Source organism: Vigna unguiculata, chromosome 10, assembly GCF_037176805.1.
Source record: "Vigna unguiculata cultivar grain cowpea cultivar isolate G323 ecotype 2 chromosome 10, ASM3717680v1, whole genome shotgun sequence".
NCBI lineage: Eukaryota > Viridiplantae > Streptophyta > Magnoliopsida > Fabales > Fabaceae > Vigna > Vigna unguiculata.
This window is the reverse complement of record NC_140801.1, coordinates 13449218-13466060: the sequence shown is the minus strand read 5'-3', so window position 1 is coordinate 13466060 and position 16843 is coordinate 13449218. Positions and strand designations below refer to the sequence as shown.

Below are 16843 nucleotides of genomic sequence, written 5' to 3'. Positions count from 1 at the left end.
TTTATATGTTTTTAAAAAATAAAATAAAATAAGTTAGAAAATATACATTTGAGAAAGAATTAAAAATATTTAAAATCACTTAATTTTTTTACCTACGGAAGTCGACTTCCGGTAATGTTTTTTATTTTCCGGAAGTCGACTTCCGGTAATGATTTTTGACTTCCGATGATATATTTTGACTTCTAGAAGTCGACTTTCGGTGATATATTTTGACTTCTGGAAGTCGACTTCCGGTGATATATTTTGACTTCCGGAAGTTATATATTTTGACTTCCGGAAGTCGACTTTCGAAAGTATTTTTGGGGGTGTGATGTCCGTGAGTTTCCTTAAATAGTCAAAGGGTATTTTGGAAATTTAAAGAAATTTTGGAGGTGCAGAAGAAATGCTTAGAGGTGTAGGAAGAAAGACCCCAACTTAGACCTAGATGAACTTGGCCCGCTTACACTTGGACCTTAGACCACTTAAACCCTTTGTATTGTAAAATGTAAAGAAAAAAATATAATTTTAAAATAAATACTAAAATAGTTTAATATGATTTCGCTTTAGAAATTTTGAAAAACATAATAACTTAAAAATAATATAAATAATAGAATATAACTATTTAAAATATGTAAATGTTAATTCATGATACACGAATACGACAAGTGTATCGGAAGCAATACATATTTAATATGTCGATACATTTATTTTAAAAATAATAGGATGCAATATGCGATATATGCATATCGAAAAATGTATAATAATTCTTAAAAACATGGTAAATATAATTGTTATTATGTGAATCCAAATTAAAATTGTGCATAATAAAGTTGTTAACATAAAAATTATAAATTAGTGTCATTCATAAATGTACTATTGTTTTATAGAGTAAAGTATCGACAAAGTATTTAAAATATCGAACACGGGTACGTGTCATAGATGGATACGTGACCAAAAATGAAATATTGATGCATCATAGATGTTAATTGAGTAATTTAATTTAATTTAGAATATAAATTATAGTTAAATAAGAGAAATATTTCTTTTGGCTTTCAGATTTTTTAAAATTAATTCTCCCTTGACCAAAAGTGTTATTGTTCACGTTAGATTCATTTTCCCATGTAATATGAAATGCCACTGTTGAGTGATAAACGAAGAAGTGTTTGGAAATATTAGGAATTATTTAATTTGAGAAAACGTTGTGAATTTTAATTTTAACTTAAATTATGTAAAAAACTTTCAAATAAAAAAAATCATTCTATTTTTTATACATAAGAAAAAAATTTATGCATTAACAATTGTGGATCCAACAATAATACACTTGCTTTTATTGATGATTCTTCTGCGTTGACATCTCATCATGATGACCGAATTCGCCCTCAAATCAGGGAAAATGACGTCCTAAGTGTGAACATTGTAGGAAGTTAGGTCACAAGATTGACAAGTGTTATGCATTACATGAGTGTGAACATTATGACAAGTCAGGTCACAAGATTGATAAGTGTTATGCATTACATAATCGTCATCCTCGATCTGTGCAAGTATTTAAGAAAAGATTGACACGGATCAAGAATTCAATCATATTAACAATCCAAATTTAGAAGGGGAAAATTATGGTGTTAATAAGGATTCACAAACTAACTTTGTTATTGTCTATAGAAGGAAATGAGAAAGGATGATATGCAACAACAACAAGAAAAGATTGAGAATCAAGAACTCAATTGAAATAAAAGTTTGATTTTTTTTTCGTACTAGACAAATGATGTAACGTCCCAAATAAATGGATAAAATCTATTTAAATAAAACGTCGCATATAACAACATTCAGAGAGTGCGGAAAAAAAATGGAAAATGAAATACATAGTATCCCAACATAACAAGAAAGGGAAAAAGGCCCCACACGGCCTAAACAAGGTACAAGGTCTCGTCAAGTACGAGAGGACTACTACTACTAAACTCCCAAAAGTTATGGGTCTCCCAAATGAGCCCGATAGACGCCCAAGATTCATCAAACTGCAACATCTCCATTATTACCACTGCCGGAAGGTCTCACATCTGTTCACATCAACAAGGTTGATGATCATCGCAAGGGAGGGAACCACACATGACACACAAGCAAACGAAAGGGTAAGCTAACGAAGAACTCATCATATCATACACTCAATATACAATTTAAATATTCAAACATACATAGCAGACATCCACATGTGAGGTATCTATCCATATAAAACACCAAGACTTGACTATCTGGATAAGCTTATGAGGCACCACCACGTGGCAGTGGAATTATGTCCTAGTAGTGAGGCGTCACTGCGAGGCCTTCGCGGAATTATACCCTTACAAGAGGCACCACCACGTGGCCTGCGTGGAATTATGTCCTGGCCTTGAGGCACCACCACGACCCCCCGGGGAATTACGTCCTTTCGTCGAGGCACCACCATGAAACTCTCCTTGAGAGGGCCCATGGAATTACGTCCAACAGATGAGGCGCCACCAAGATCTCTTGCTACAAGAGTCATGGAATTATGCCCTACTCATACTTTATACATGTCTCACCCACCAAATCAAGAATTTCCACAACATTAATATCATGCATAAGCAACAAATCATGCAACTCATGCCTTCCAATTCATACCCAATGAAGCAACATATAGGGGTGGCAATGCGGGCTGGCCAGCCCCGTTTAGGCCCGCCCCGCATAAGGCCCACACATCGCGGGCTGGCCCGCCCCGCCCCGCACATTTTATGCGGGCCGCATACTCTGGCCCGCCCCGCATATACGTTGGCCCGCGGGCCGGCCCGCTTTTTCTTTTCTTTAAAATTTATTTATTTATTTTTTCTTATGATAAAACTTTCAATGTTTAAAAATTGGGAAACTTTAAGAAGTTCACAAAATTAAGTAAAGACTTTGGGGAATTAGATGATAAATTGATAATTCAACATTTTCATCATATTCATACTATGACATACACAATGTATTCTTTAAATTTTAGCACATTAAAAATTACATAATACTTGTCTTTTCCAATTATACAAGAATTTGAAATATTAATGCAAGAGCCATAAAAGAAGTAATTAATATACACAAGTGCAAGTTTTTTTTTTTTTTAAATTTTATGCGGGCTTGCGGGCCGGCCCGTGCGGGCCGCGGGCCTATGCGGGCCGAGCCCGCGCGGGCCTGCGGGCTCAATATCCTGGCCCGCCCCGCGTTTTTTCTGCGGGCCTGAGGGCCCGGCCCGCAGGCCAGGCCCTAATTGCCATCCCTAGCAACATATCATTTCCATCTCGAACTCACATATAAATCATGGCATCATCCCTCAACGCACAAAGTAAAGCATTTGGATTAAACAAGCAATCACACATTAGTACACCATTCAACAATGACATCCAACCCTAGCCACTGCATCGCTCAAGCAAGCAGGGCTCGCTCAGGCGAGGGGGTCCTCTCGCTCAGGCGGAACCCCTCTCGCCTAGGCGAGATCGCGAAACGGGAAAAGCGGACTCTACGAGGTCTCGCTCAGGCGAGTCCCTTCTCGCCTAGGCGAGACCACTTCTCACTCAAAAATAAAAACCTCTCGTCTAAGCGAGAGATAGAGCAGCAGGTCCTAGGCGAGCCTCTACTAAACTCGCCTGGGCGAGAAAACTAGTGCCCGCCACTGTTCCTTCGAGCGACAGCCACCCACAAGCATCCACACAGTCCAACAAGCATTTTCAACCGATTAAAATCACGCACAGACCGTCCAACCATCACATACTCATCAAACAGGAAGATTCTACCGAATAAAATATGGTAAGGTCTAGCTTCCCTTACCTAGAATAAGCTAGTACAAGACTTCCAACCCCGAATAGCGAGCACAACAGCCACAAGTTTATCTTAATGAACTAGAGGTTAGAGAAACAGAGCGGAAACATGATTAATAAAGGAACCTCAGTTGAACTCCCGATAAAACTAGAATAAGAGGAGAGCGTTTGGGCGGTTAACTTACTTGGAACAACTGGTCTTCTTAGCTCAACGTAATGGTGAGAGCAAAACCCTAGTAGAGGCGACAGCAGCAGGTCAAGGAATGCGTGAATCTGTTTTACGCAAAATGAGCACAAGAATTAGGGTTTGGGCAGATTTAGAGTCTCCTTTTTCCTTATTGGGCCGGCCCTAAGGCCCAACCATTTGCGGCAGCCCTTAAAGACTTTGGCAGAAAAGGATAGTGAAATTAATGGGTCTTACATTCCCCCCAACAAGAAAATTTTCGTCCTCGAAAATAAAACTTACCAAGTAAAAAGGTGCGGGTGTGATTTCCTCATATCCTCCTCCAACTCCCAAGTAGAGTCGCCTGTCCTCCGATCCTAGATAACCTTGACTAATCTGACTATTTTTCCTCTGCGTTCCTCAACCTTGCTATCCTCTAGAGCAATGGGTGGTACTTCCACAGTAAGGTCCTCCCTGATTTGTATATCCTCAGCTTCCAACACATGAGCCGGATCGAACACATATTTCCTCAACTGCGACACGTGGAACACCGGGTGGAGATTTGCCAACTAAGGAGGCAAGGCTATCTCATAAGCTACTGGTCCAATCCTCCTCGAGATCTGATAGGGGCCAAGGAACTTAGGAGAGAGCTTTCTTGAGCGGAGCGCCCTTCCCACACCAGTGGTTCGGGTCACCCTCGAGAACACATGATCCCCAGCCTCGAATTCTAAAGGTTTCCTCCTGCGGTCAGCGTAAGCCTTCTGTCTACTCTGGGACGCCTGCATTCGGTCCCTCACCAATCTCACTTTCTCGGTGGTCTGTTCCAATAACTCTGGTCCAACCAACACTGCCTCTCCATCCTGATACCAACACAAAGGAGTTCTACACTTCCGACCATAAAGAACCTCATACGGTGCCATCCCGATGCTTGCATGGAAACTATTATTGTAGGTGAACTCAATCAATGGTAACACTTCATCCCAAGCCCCCAAGTGATCCAATATGCATGTCCGTAGTAGGTCCTCAAGCGACTGGATCGTCCTCTCTAACTGGCCATCTATCCGAGGATGATAGGCTGAACTCATCGTGAGTTTGCTTCCCAAAGCACCCTATAAGGTTTGCCAAAACCGTGACGTGAACTGGGGATCTCTATCTGATACAATGCTCGAAGGCACCTCATGCAACCTCACGATCTCCTTGATGTACAACTGAGCCAACTTACCCATAGACATCCTCAGGTTCATTGCTAAGAAATGCGCACTCTTGGTCAGTCGGTCCATTATGACCCAGATGGTGTCATGTCCTCTAAATGTCTGTGGTAGATGGGTCACAAAGTCCATCGAGATGATGTCCCATTTCCAGACCGGTATCTCCAAGGGCTGTATCATCCCACCGGGTCTCTGGTGCTCCACCTTTGCCTTCTGACAAGTCAGACAGGCAGACACGAACTATGCCACATCCTTCTTCATCCCTTGCCACCAGAAAGCCTCCTTGAGGTCTTGATACATCTTAGTCATGCCCCGATGCAAGCTAAGGCGACTCTTGTGCCCTTCCTCGAGGATTAACCTTTTCACCTCCACATCATTAGGCACACACACACTCTGCCCCGAAACCTCAGGATGTCGTCATTACCCAAAACAAAGTCTGTTGCCTCTTCTGACCCCAATTGCTCTCTTACCTTATTCAGACTTGCGTCCAATAACTGTCTTTCTCTGATCGAGTTCAGGAAGTCACTAGATATGGTCAGGGTACTACATCTGATGGATCCTGATTCCAGCTCCACCTGTAGTCTCATGTCTCTGAATTTCTCCAGCAGTTCCACCTCCTTGATCATGAGGTGAGCGGTGTGCACCGTTTTCCTACTTAGAGCATCGGCTACTACATTCGTCTTCCCTGGATGGTACAAAAGCTCAAAATCATAATCCTTTAAGAATTCCATCCATCTCCTCTGCCTCATGTTCAACTCCTTCTGGTCAAATAGGTACTTCAAACTCTTATGATCACTGAATACCCGGAATTGGGCACCGTAGAGGTAGTGCCTCCAAATTTTTAAAGCAAAAACTATAGCTGCCAGTTCCAGTTCATCACTGGGGTAGTTTCTCTCATGCACCTTGAGTTGCCTCGACGCATATGCCACTGCCTTCTTCTCTTGCATGAGAACACAACCAAGTCCAAGGTGGGATGCGTCACAAAAAATCTCAAAGGGTTTTCCAAAATCCAGGATAACCAATATCGGAGCGCTCGTCAAATGTCGCTTCAGCTCTTGGAAACTTTCCTCACACTTATCCGTCCATGCGAAGGGTTGATCTTTTCGAGTAAGTTGGGTCAGGGGCGCCATTATCTTGGAGAATCTATGAATCTCCTATAGTAGCCGGCTAAACCCACAAAGCTTCTGATTTCGGTTGCTGACTTGGGACTTTCCCATTTAACCACTGCATCAACCTTCGCTGGATCCACCGCAATGCCCTGTGCTGATATCACGTGGCCCAAGAATTGTACTTCGTCCATCCAGAACTCGCACTTGGACAGTTTGGCATATAATTGTTTCTCTCTCAAGACACCAAGCACTAGTCTCAGGTGTTCGGCGTGTTCCTCCTGAGTCCCGGAGTAGATAAGAATGTCGTCTATGAAGACTACGACGAACTTATCCAAGAATGGCTTGAAAACTCTGTTCATGTAGTCCATGAACACCGCCGGAGCATTGGTCACACCACGTACTTGTAATGTCCATACCGGAACCTGAAGGCCATCTTCTGTACATCATCTACTTTCACCAGAATCTGATGATATCCCGACGGCAAGTCAATCTTTGAAAACACCGAGGATCCATGCAACTGATCCATCACGTCATCTATTCTCGGGAGGGGATACTTGTTCTTGATGGTCATCTTGTTCAATTGTCTGTAGTCTACACAAAATCACGAACTCCCATCCTTCTTCTTCACCAGCAGCACCGACGCTCCCCATGGTAAGGTACTGGGTCGGATAAACTGCTTCCCCAATAAATCCTTTATCTGTTTCTTGAGTTCCACCAACTCTGTCGGAGCCATACGGTATGAAGCCATTGACACTGGCCCAGTTCTAGGTACCAAATCGATCAAGAACTCCACCTCTCTACTAGGGGGTAATCCCGGTACTTCCTCTGGGAACACGTCTTCAAATTCTTGTACTACCGGTATAACAGACTTCATCTCTTCTCCCTCCACCTCTAGGTGGGTGAGGATCAGGAAACACCATGCACCGTCTTGTAGCTCCTTCATAACCTCGTGAGATGATAACAACTCAGGCTCCTCTGAGTTGGGAAATAACAGTCTCTTCTCGCGGTAGTCTATAAGAATGCGATTGGTAGAGAGCCAATCCATCCCTAGGATTACCTCCAACTCCTGCAAAGGTAGGCATATCAGATTCACTTTGTACCTACGACCTTCTACCTCTACTAGACACCTAGTACACAAGGACGATGTCCTGACCAGACCCGACGCTGGAGTAGATACCACAAGGTCACATTGCAGTTCACAAACCGGCAGACCCAACCTTTTCACACAAGTTTTAGACACAAAAAAGTGTGTCGCTCCAGAGTCATACAAAACACATGCAGATTTACCATCAATCACACAACGACCCGTGACAAGGTTACTTGAGCTTGTTGCCTCCGCTCCAGTCATGGCGTACATTCTGCCCGATGCTTGAGGCCTGTTGCCTCCTCTCCTTTCTTGATTCTGAACTGGGACTGGAACTGGAGTGCGCGTCACCGTCCTCACAAGGGTGGGGCAATCTCTGCCGAAGGGGCCCTCCTTGCCACAATTATTGCACCTCTTGAAGCCTGCGAGTTGAAGGGAAACGTTCCTCTTGTGCGGTCCCCCACACTAATAGCACTGAATTGTACCCTGCTGAGAAGAGGATTCCCTATACCTCTAAGACTGGGGATGAGGCCTAGTATAGGGTTTCCTCCTCTCCTCGTGCCTATGCCTGGACCCAGATGGTCCTCCCACCCTATGCTGATGTGAGTGCTGAGTTTCCACCTCCACTTTCATCTTCTCCATGACCCTTGCCTTCTCCACCAAGGCGGCAAAATCCTTGATGGATAGCGGGGCCACCATCAAACGAAGATCCCCACGGAGGCCATTCTCGAACTTCCTGCATTGCCACTCTTCATCCAGTGACATGATGTAGAAACGACTGAGATGCTTGAACTTTTCCATACTCAGCCACAGACTTGCTTCCCTGGGTTAACTGCAAGAATTCTACCTCTTTAGCGTATTTGACGCTGTCAGGGAAGTACTCGGAAAGGAACTTCCTCCTGAAGACATCCCAAGTAACTGGCTCCTGCCTCTCCTCCATCATGGACTTCATGCTGACCTACCAGTGCTCAGCCTCACCCGTGAGCATATACACCGCGAATGCTAGTCTACTCTCCTCTGGGCACATCTTGGCATCAAATATCCTCTCTAAGTCCTTCAGCCACTGGTCTGTTGCATCCGGACTGGTCTTGTCTCCAAACTTCACCAGGTGGTGCTTTAGAAAGTCCTCCAAACTCCACTCTCGGACTGTAGGTCGTGGCTCCGGGCCAAAAGCAGGGGCAACCACCCTGTTCTCCTCTAGTTGGCGGAGTGCCTCCATATGTTGCCTGTGAGCGTCCTCAGCAGCCACCCTAGCAGCCTCCATCTGCTGCATCACCAGTTGTTGCTGCTCGAGCGTTGCTGCTTGTCGCTGCATTGATGCCTCGTGTTGTTGCATCATTGTCGTACTTTGCTGCGTCATGGCATCTACCATTGCTTCAATCACTCTAGCGATATCTAGTGCATCGCCCTGAGAAGATTGTGGAGTCCTACGAGATGGTGCCATGGTTCACTGACACACAGAAAAGTCACTTGGTTAGGCTTGACAAGAGAGAGATTAGCTAAGAACATTCAGAAAACACAGAGAAAACTAAGCGGACACCCAAGTCCACAGACCTAAGGAACGACCGCTCTAGTACCATAAATGTAACGTCCCAAATAAATGGATAAAATCTATTTAAATAAAACGTCGCATATAACAACATTCAGAGAGTGCGAAAAAAAAAACGGAAAATGAAATACATAGTATCCCAACATAACAAGAAAGGGAAAAGGGCCCCACACGACCTAAACAAGGTACAAGGTCTCGTCAAGTACGAGAGGACTACTACTACTAAACTCCCAAAAGTTATGGGTCTCCCAAATGAGCCCGATAGACGCCCAAGATTCATCAAACTGCAACATCTCCATTATTACCACTGCCGGAAGGTCTCACATCTGTTCACATCAACAAGGTTGATGATCATCGCAAGGGAGGGAACCACACATGACACACAAGCAAACGAAAGGGTAAGCTAACGAAGAACTCATCATATCATACACTCAATATACAATTTAAATATTCAAACATACATAGCAGACATCCACATGTGAGGTATCTATCCATATAAAACACCAAGACTTGACTATCTGGATAAGCTTATGAGGCACCACCACGTGGCAGTGGAATTATGTCCTAGTAGTGAGGCGTCACTGCGAGGCCTTCGCGGAATTATACCCTTACAAGAGGCACCACCACGTGGCCTGCGTGGAATTATGTCCTGGCCTTGAGGCACCACCACGACCCCCCGGGGAATTACGTCCTTTCGTCGAGGCACCACCATGAAACTCTCCTTGAGAGGGCCCATGGAATTACGTCCAACAGATGAGGCGCCACCAAGATCTCTTGCTACAAGAGTCATGGAATTATGCCCTACTCATACTTTATACATGTCTCACCCACCAAATCAAGAATTTCCACAACATTAATATCATGCATAAGCAACAAATCATGCAACTCATGCCTTCCAATTCATACCCAATGAAGCAACATATAGGGGTGGCAATGCGGGCTGGCCAGCCCCGTTTAGGCCCGCCCCGCATAAGGCCCACACATCGCGGGCTGGCCCGCCCCGCCCCGCACATTTTATGCGGGCCGCATACTCTGGCCCGCCCCGCATATACGTTGGCCCGCGGGCCGGCCCGCTTTTTCTTTTCTTTAAAATTTATTTATTTATTTTTTCTTATGATAAAACTTTCAATGTTTAAAAATTGGGAAACTTTAAGAAGTTCACAAAATTAAGTAAAGACTTTGGGGAATTAGATGATAAATTGATAATTCAACATTTTCATCATATTCATACTATGACATACACAATGTATTCTTTAAATTTTAGCACATTAAAAATTACATAATACTTGTCTTTTCCAATTATACAAGAATTTGAAATATTAATGCAAGAGCCATAAAAGAAGTAATTAATATACACAAGTGCAAGTTTTTTTTTTTTTTAAATTTTATGCGGGCTTGCGGGCCGGCCCGTGCGGGCCGCGGGCCTATGCGGGCCGAGCCCGCGCGGGCCTGCGGGCTCAATATCCTGGCCCGCCCCGCGTTTTTTCTGCGGGCCTGAGGGCCCGGCCCGCAGGCCAGGCCCTAATTGCCATCCCTAGCAACATATCATTTCCATCTCGAACTCACATATAAATCATGGCATCATCCCTCAACGCACAAAGTAAAGCATTTGGATTAAACAAGCAATCACACATTAGTACACCATTCAACAATGACATCCAACCCTAGCCACTGCATCGCTCAAGCAAGCAGGGCTCGCTCAGGCGAGGGGGTCCTCTCGCTCAGGCGGAACCCCTCTCGCCTAGGCGAGATCGCGAAACGGGAAAAGCGGACTCTACGAGGTCTCGCTCAGGCGAGTCCCTTCTCGCCTAGGCGAGACCACTTCTCACTCAAAAATAAAAACCTCTCGTCTAAGCGAGAGATAGAGCAGCAGGTCCTAGGCGAGCCTCTACTAAACTCGCCTGGGCGAGGCAAGCTCGCCTGGGCGAGAAAACTAGTGCCCGCCACTGTTCCTTCGAGCGACAGCCACCCACAAGCATCCACACAGTCCAACAAGCATTTTCAACCGATTAAAATCACGCACAGACCGTCCAACCATCACATACTCATCAAACAGGAAGATTCTACCGAATAAAATATGGTAAGGTCTAGCTTCCCTTACCTAGAATAAGCTAGTACAAGACTTCCAACCCCGAATAGCGAGCACAACAGCCACAAGTTTATCTTAATGAACTAGAGGTTAGAGAAACAGAGCGGAAACATGATTAATAAAGGAACCTCAGTTGAACTCCCGATAAAACTAGAATAAGAGGAGAGCGTTTGGGCGGTTAACTTACTTGGAACAACTGGTCTTCTTAGCTCAACGTAATGGTGAGAGCAAAACCCTAGTAGAGGCGACAGCAGCAGGTCAAGGAATGCGTGAATCTGTTTTACGCAAAATGAGCACAAGAATTAGGGTTTGGGCAGATTTAGAGTCTCCTTTTTCCTTATTGGGCCGGCCCTAAGGCCCAACCATTTGCGGCAGCCCTTAAAGACTTTGGCAGAAAAGGATAGTGAAATTAATGGGTCTTACATTCCCCCCAACAAGAAAATTTTCGTCCTCGAAAATAAAACTTACCAAGTAAAAAGGTGCGGGTGTGATTTCCTCATATCCTCCTCCAACTCCCAAGTAGAGTCGCCTGTCCTCCGATCCTAGATAACCTTGACTAATCTGACTATTTTTCCTCTGCGTTCCTCAACCTTGCTATCCTCTAGAGCAATGGGTGGTACTTCCACAGTAAGGTCCTCCCTGATTTGTATATCCTCAGCTTCCAACACATGAGCCGGATCGAACACATATTTCCTCAACTGCGACACGTGGAACACCGGGTGGAGATTTGCCAACTAAGGAGGCAAGGCTATCTCATAAGCTACTGGTCCAATCCTCCTCGAGATCTGATAGGGGCCAAGGAACTTAGGAGAGAGCTTTCTTGAGTGGAGCGCCCTTCCCACACCAGTGGTTCGGGTCACCCTCAAGAACACATGATCCCCAGCCTCGAATTCTAAAGGTTTCCTCCTGCGGTCAGCGTAAGCCTTCTGTCTACTCTGGGACGCCTGCATTCGGTCCCTCACCAATCTCACTTTCTCGGTGGTCTGTTCCAATAACTCTGGTCCAACCAACACTGCCTCTCCATCCTGATACCAACACAAAGGAGTTCTACACTTCCGACCATAAAGAACCTCATACGGTGCCATCCCGATGCTTGCATGGAAACTATTATTGTAGGTGAACTCAATCAATGGTAACACTTCATCCCAAGCCCCCAAGTGATCCAATATGCATGTCCGTAGTAGGTCCTCAAGCGACTGGATCGTCCTCTCTAACTGGCCATCTATCCGAGGATGATAGGCTGAACTCATCGTGAGTTTGCTTCCCAAAGCACCCTATAAGGTTTGCCAAAACCGTGACGTGAACTGGGGATCTCTATCTGATACAATGCTCGAAGGCACCTCATGCAACCTCACGATCTCCTTGATGTACAACTGAGCCAACTTACCCATAGACATCCTCAGGTTCATTGCTAAGAAATGCGCACTCTTGGTCAGTCGGTCCATTATGACCCAGATGGTGTCATGTCCTCTAAATGTCTGTGGTAGATGGGTCACAAAGTCCATCGAGATGATGTCCCATTTCCAGACCGGTATCTCCAAGGGCTGTATCATCCCACCGGGTCTCTGGTGCTCCACCTTTGCCTTCTGACAAGTCAGACAGGCAGACACGAACTATGCCACATCCTTCTTCATCCCTTGCCACCAGAAAGCCTCCTTGAGGTCTTGATACATCTTAGTCATGCCCCGATGCAAGCTAAGGCGACTCTTGTGCCCTTCCTCGAGGATTAACCTTTTCACCTCCACATCATTAGGCACACACACACTCTGCCCCGAAACCTCAGGATGTCGTCATTACCCAAAACAAAGTCTGTTGCCTCTTCTGACCCCAATTGCTCTCTTACCTTATTCAGACTTGCGTCCAATAACTGTCTTTCTCTGATCGAGTTCAGGAAGTCACTAGATATGGTCAGGGTACTACATCTGATGGATCCTGATTCCAGCTCCACCTGTAGTCTCATGTCTCTGAATTTCTCCAGCAGTTCCACCTCCTTGATCATGAGGTGAGCGGTGTGCACCGTTTTCCTACTTAGAGCATCGGCTACTACATTCGTCTTCCCTGGATGGTACAAAAGCTCAAAATCATAATCCTTTAAGAATTCCATCCATCTCCTCTGCCTCATGTTCAACTCCTTCTGGTCAAATAGGTACTTCAAACTCTTATGATCACTGAATACCCGGAATTGGGCACCGTAGAGGTAGTGCCTCCAAATTTTTAAAGCAAAAACTATAGCTGCCAGCTCCAGTTCATCACTGGGGTAGTTTCTCTCATGCACCTTGAGTTGCCTCGACGCATATGCCACTGCCTTCTTCTCTTGCATGAGAACACAACCAAGTCCAAGGTGGGATGCGTCACAAAAAATCTCAAAGGGTTTTCCAAAATCCAGGATAACCAATATCGGAGCGCTCGTCAAATGTCGCTTCAGCTCTTGGAAACTTTCCTCACACTTATCCGTCCATGCGAAGGGTTGATCTTTTCGAGTAAGTTGGGTCAGGGGCGCCATTATCTTGGAGAATCTATGAATCTCCTATAGTAGCCGGCTAAACCCACAAAGCTTCTGATTTCGGTTGCTGACTTGGGACTTTCCCATTTAACCACTGCATCAACCTTCGCTGGATCCACCGCAATGCCCTGTGCTGATATCACGTGGCCCAAGAATTGTACTTCGTCCATCCAGAACTCGCACTTGGACAGTTTGGCATATAATTGTTTCTCTCTCAAGACACCAAGCACTAGTCTCAGGTGCTCGGCGTGTTCCTCCTGAGTCCTGGAGTAGATAAGAATGTCGTCTATGAAGACTACGACGAACTTATCCAAGAATGGCTTGAAAACTCTGTTCATGTAGTCCATGAACACCGCCGGAGCATTGGTCACACCACGTACTCGTAATGTCCATACCGGAACCTGAAGGCCATCTTCTGTACATCATCTACTTTCACCAGAATCTGATGATATCCCGACGGCAAGTCAATCTTTGAAAACACCGAGGATCCATGCAACTGATCCATCACGTCATCTATTCTCGGGAGGGGATACTTGTTCTTGATGGTCATCTTGTTCAATTGTCTGTAGTCTACACAAAATCACGAACTCCCATCCTGCTTCTTCACCAGCAGCACCGACGCTCCCCATGGTAAGGTACTGGGTCGGATAAACTGCTTCCCCAATAAATCCTTTATCTGTTTCTTGAGTTCCACCAACTCTGTCGGAGCCATACGGTATGAAGCCATTGACACTGGCCCAGTTCTAGGTACCAAATCGATCAAGAACTCCACCTCTCTACTAGGGGGTAATCCCGGTACTTCCTCTGGGAACACGTCTTCAAATTCTTGTACTACCGGTATAACAGACTTCATCTCTTCTCCCTCCACCTCTAGGTGGGTGAGGATCAGGAAACACCATGCACCGTCTTGTAGCTCCTTCATAACCTCGTGAGATGATAACAACTCAGGCTCCTCTGAGTTGGGAAATAACAGTCTCTTCTCGCGGTAGTCTATAAGAATGCGATTGGTAGAGAGCCAATCCATCCCTAGGATTACCTCCAACTCCTGCAAAGGTAGGCATATCAGATTCACTTTGTACCTACGACCTTCTACCTCTACTAGACACCTAGTACACAAGGACGATGTCCTGACCAGACCCGACGCTGGAGTAGATACCACAAGGTCACATTGCAGTTCACAAACCGGCAGACCCAACCTTTTCACACAAGTTTCAGACACAAAAAAGTGTGTCGCTCCAGAGTCATACAAAACACATGCAGATTTACCATCAATCACACAACGACCCGTGACAAGGTTACCTGAGCTTGTTGCCTCCGCTCCAGTCATGGCGTACATTCTGCCCGATGCTTGAGGCCTGTTGCCTCCTCTCCTTTCTTGATTCTGAACTGGGACTGGAACTGGAGTGCGCGTCACCGTCCTCACAAGGGTGGGGCAATCTCTGCCGAAGGGGCCCTCCTTGCCACAATTATTGCACCTCTTGAAGCCTGCGAGTTGAAGGGAAACGTTCCTCTTGTGCGGTCCCCCACACTAATAGCACTGAATTGTACCCTGCTGAGAAGAGGATTCCCTATACCTCTAAGACTGGGGATGAGGCCTAGTATAGGGTTTCCTCCTCTCCTCGTGCCTATGCCTGGACCCAGATGGTCCTCCCACCCTATGCTGATGTGAGTGCTGAGTTTCCACCTCCACTTTCATCTTCTCCATGACCCTTGCCTTCTCCACCAAGGCGGCAAAATCCTTGATGGATAGCGGGGCCACCATCAAACGAAGATCCCCACGGAGGCCATTCTCGAACTTCCTGCATTGCCACTCTTCATCCAGTGACATGATGTAGAAACGACTGAGATGCTTGAACTTTTCCATACTCAGCCACAGACTTGCTTCCCTGGGTTAACTGCAAGAATTCTACCTCTTTAGCGTATTTGACGCTGTCAGGGAAGTACTCGGAAAGGAACTTCCTCCTGAAGACATCCCAAGTAACTGGCTCCTGCCTCTCCTCCATCATGGACTTCATGCTGACCTACCAGTGCTCAGCCTCACCCGTGAGCATATACACCGCGAATGCTAGTCTACTCTCCTCTGGGCACATCTTGGCATCAAATATCCTCTCTAAGTCCTTCAGCCACTGGTCTGTTGCATCCGGACTGGTCTTGTCTCCAAACTTCACCAGGTGGTGCTTTAGAAAGTCCTCCAAACTCCACTCTCGGACTGTAGGTCGTGGCTCCGGGCCAAAAGCAGGGGCAACCACCCTGTTCTCCTCTAGTTGGCGGAGTGCCTCCATATGTTGCCTGTGAGCGTCCTCAGCAGCCACCCTAGCAGCCTCCATCTGCTGCATCACCAGTTGTTGCTGCTCGAGCGTTGCTGCTTGTCGCTGCATTGATGCCTCGTGTTGTTGCATCATTGTCGTACTTTGCTGCGTCATGGCATCTACCATTGCTTCAATCACTCTAGCGATATCTAGTGCATCGCCCTGAGAAGATTGTGGAGTCCTACGAGATGGTGCCATGGTTCACTGACACACAGAAAAGTCACTTGGTTAGGCTTGACAAGAGAGAGATTAGCTAAGAACATTCAGAAAACACAGAGAAAACTAAGCGGACACCCAAGTCCACAGACCTAAGGAACGACCGCTCTAGTACCATAAATGTAACGTCCCAAATAAATGGATAAAATCTATTTAAATAAAACGTCGCATATAACAACATTCAGAGAGTGCGAAAAAAAAAACGGAAAATGAAATACATAGTATCCCAACATAACAAGAAAGGGAAAAGGGCCCCACACGACCTAAACAAGGTACAAGGTCTCGTCAAGTACGAAAGGGCTACTACTACTAAACTCCCAAAAGTTATGGGTCTCCCAAATGAGCCCGATAGACGTCCAAGATTCATCAAACCGCAGCATCTCCATTATTACCACTGCCGGAAGGTCTCACATCTGCTCACATCAACAAGGTTGATGATCATCGCAAGGGAGGGAACCACACATGACACACAAGCAAATGAAAGGGTAAGCTAACGAAGAACTCATCATATCATATACACAATATACAATTTAAATATTCAAACATACATAGCAGACATCCACATGTGAGGTATCTATCCATATAAAACACCAAGACTTGACTATCTGGATAAGCTTATGAGGCACCACCACGTGGCAGTGGAATTATGTCCTAACAGTGAGGCGTCACCGCGAGGCCTTTGCGGAATTATACCCTTACAAGAGGCACCACCACGTGGCCTATGTGGAATTGTGTCCTAGCCTTGAGGCACCACCATGACCCCCCGTGGAATTATGTCCTTTCGTCGAGGCACCACCATGAAACTCCCCTTGAGAGGGCCCATGGAATTACGTC

General features: G+C 45.7%; 2 protein-coding genes across 2 annotated transcripts; both read right to left on the bottom strand.

Moving 5' to 3' along the window:
* Positions 1 to 6860: 6860 nt before the first annotated feature.
* On the bottom strand, positions 6861 to 7607 carry LOC146882174 (uncharacterized). Its single transcript, XM_085667308.1, has one exon. The coding sequence runs from the start codon at positions 7605 to 7607 to the stop codon at positions 6861 to 6863; it is 747 nt and encodes a 248-aa protein (XP_085523434.1).
* A 6457-nt stretch (positions 7608 to 14064) lies between these two features.
* LOC146882173 (uncharacterized) lies at positions 14065 to 14811 on the bottom strand. The gene has a single exon (XM_085667307.1). The coding sequence runs from the start codon at positions 14809 to 14811 to the stop codon at positions 14065 to 14067; it is 747 nt and encodes a 248-aa protein (XP_085523433.1).
* Positions 14812 to 16843: the final 2032 nt, after the last annotated feature.

Bases quoted from the DNA above. Each gene is read 5' to 3' on its own strand.
- LOC146882174 (XM_085667308.1), bottom strand. From the start codon at position 7,607: ATGACTGGAGCGGAGGCAACAAGCTCAAGTAACCTTGTCACGGGTCGT.
- LOC146882173 (XM_085667307.1), bottom strand. From the start codon at position 14,811: ATGACTGGAGCGGAGGCAACAAGCTCAGGTAACCTTGTCACGGGTCGT.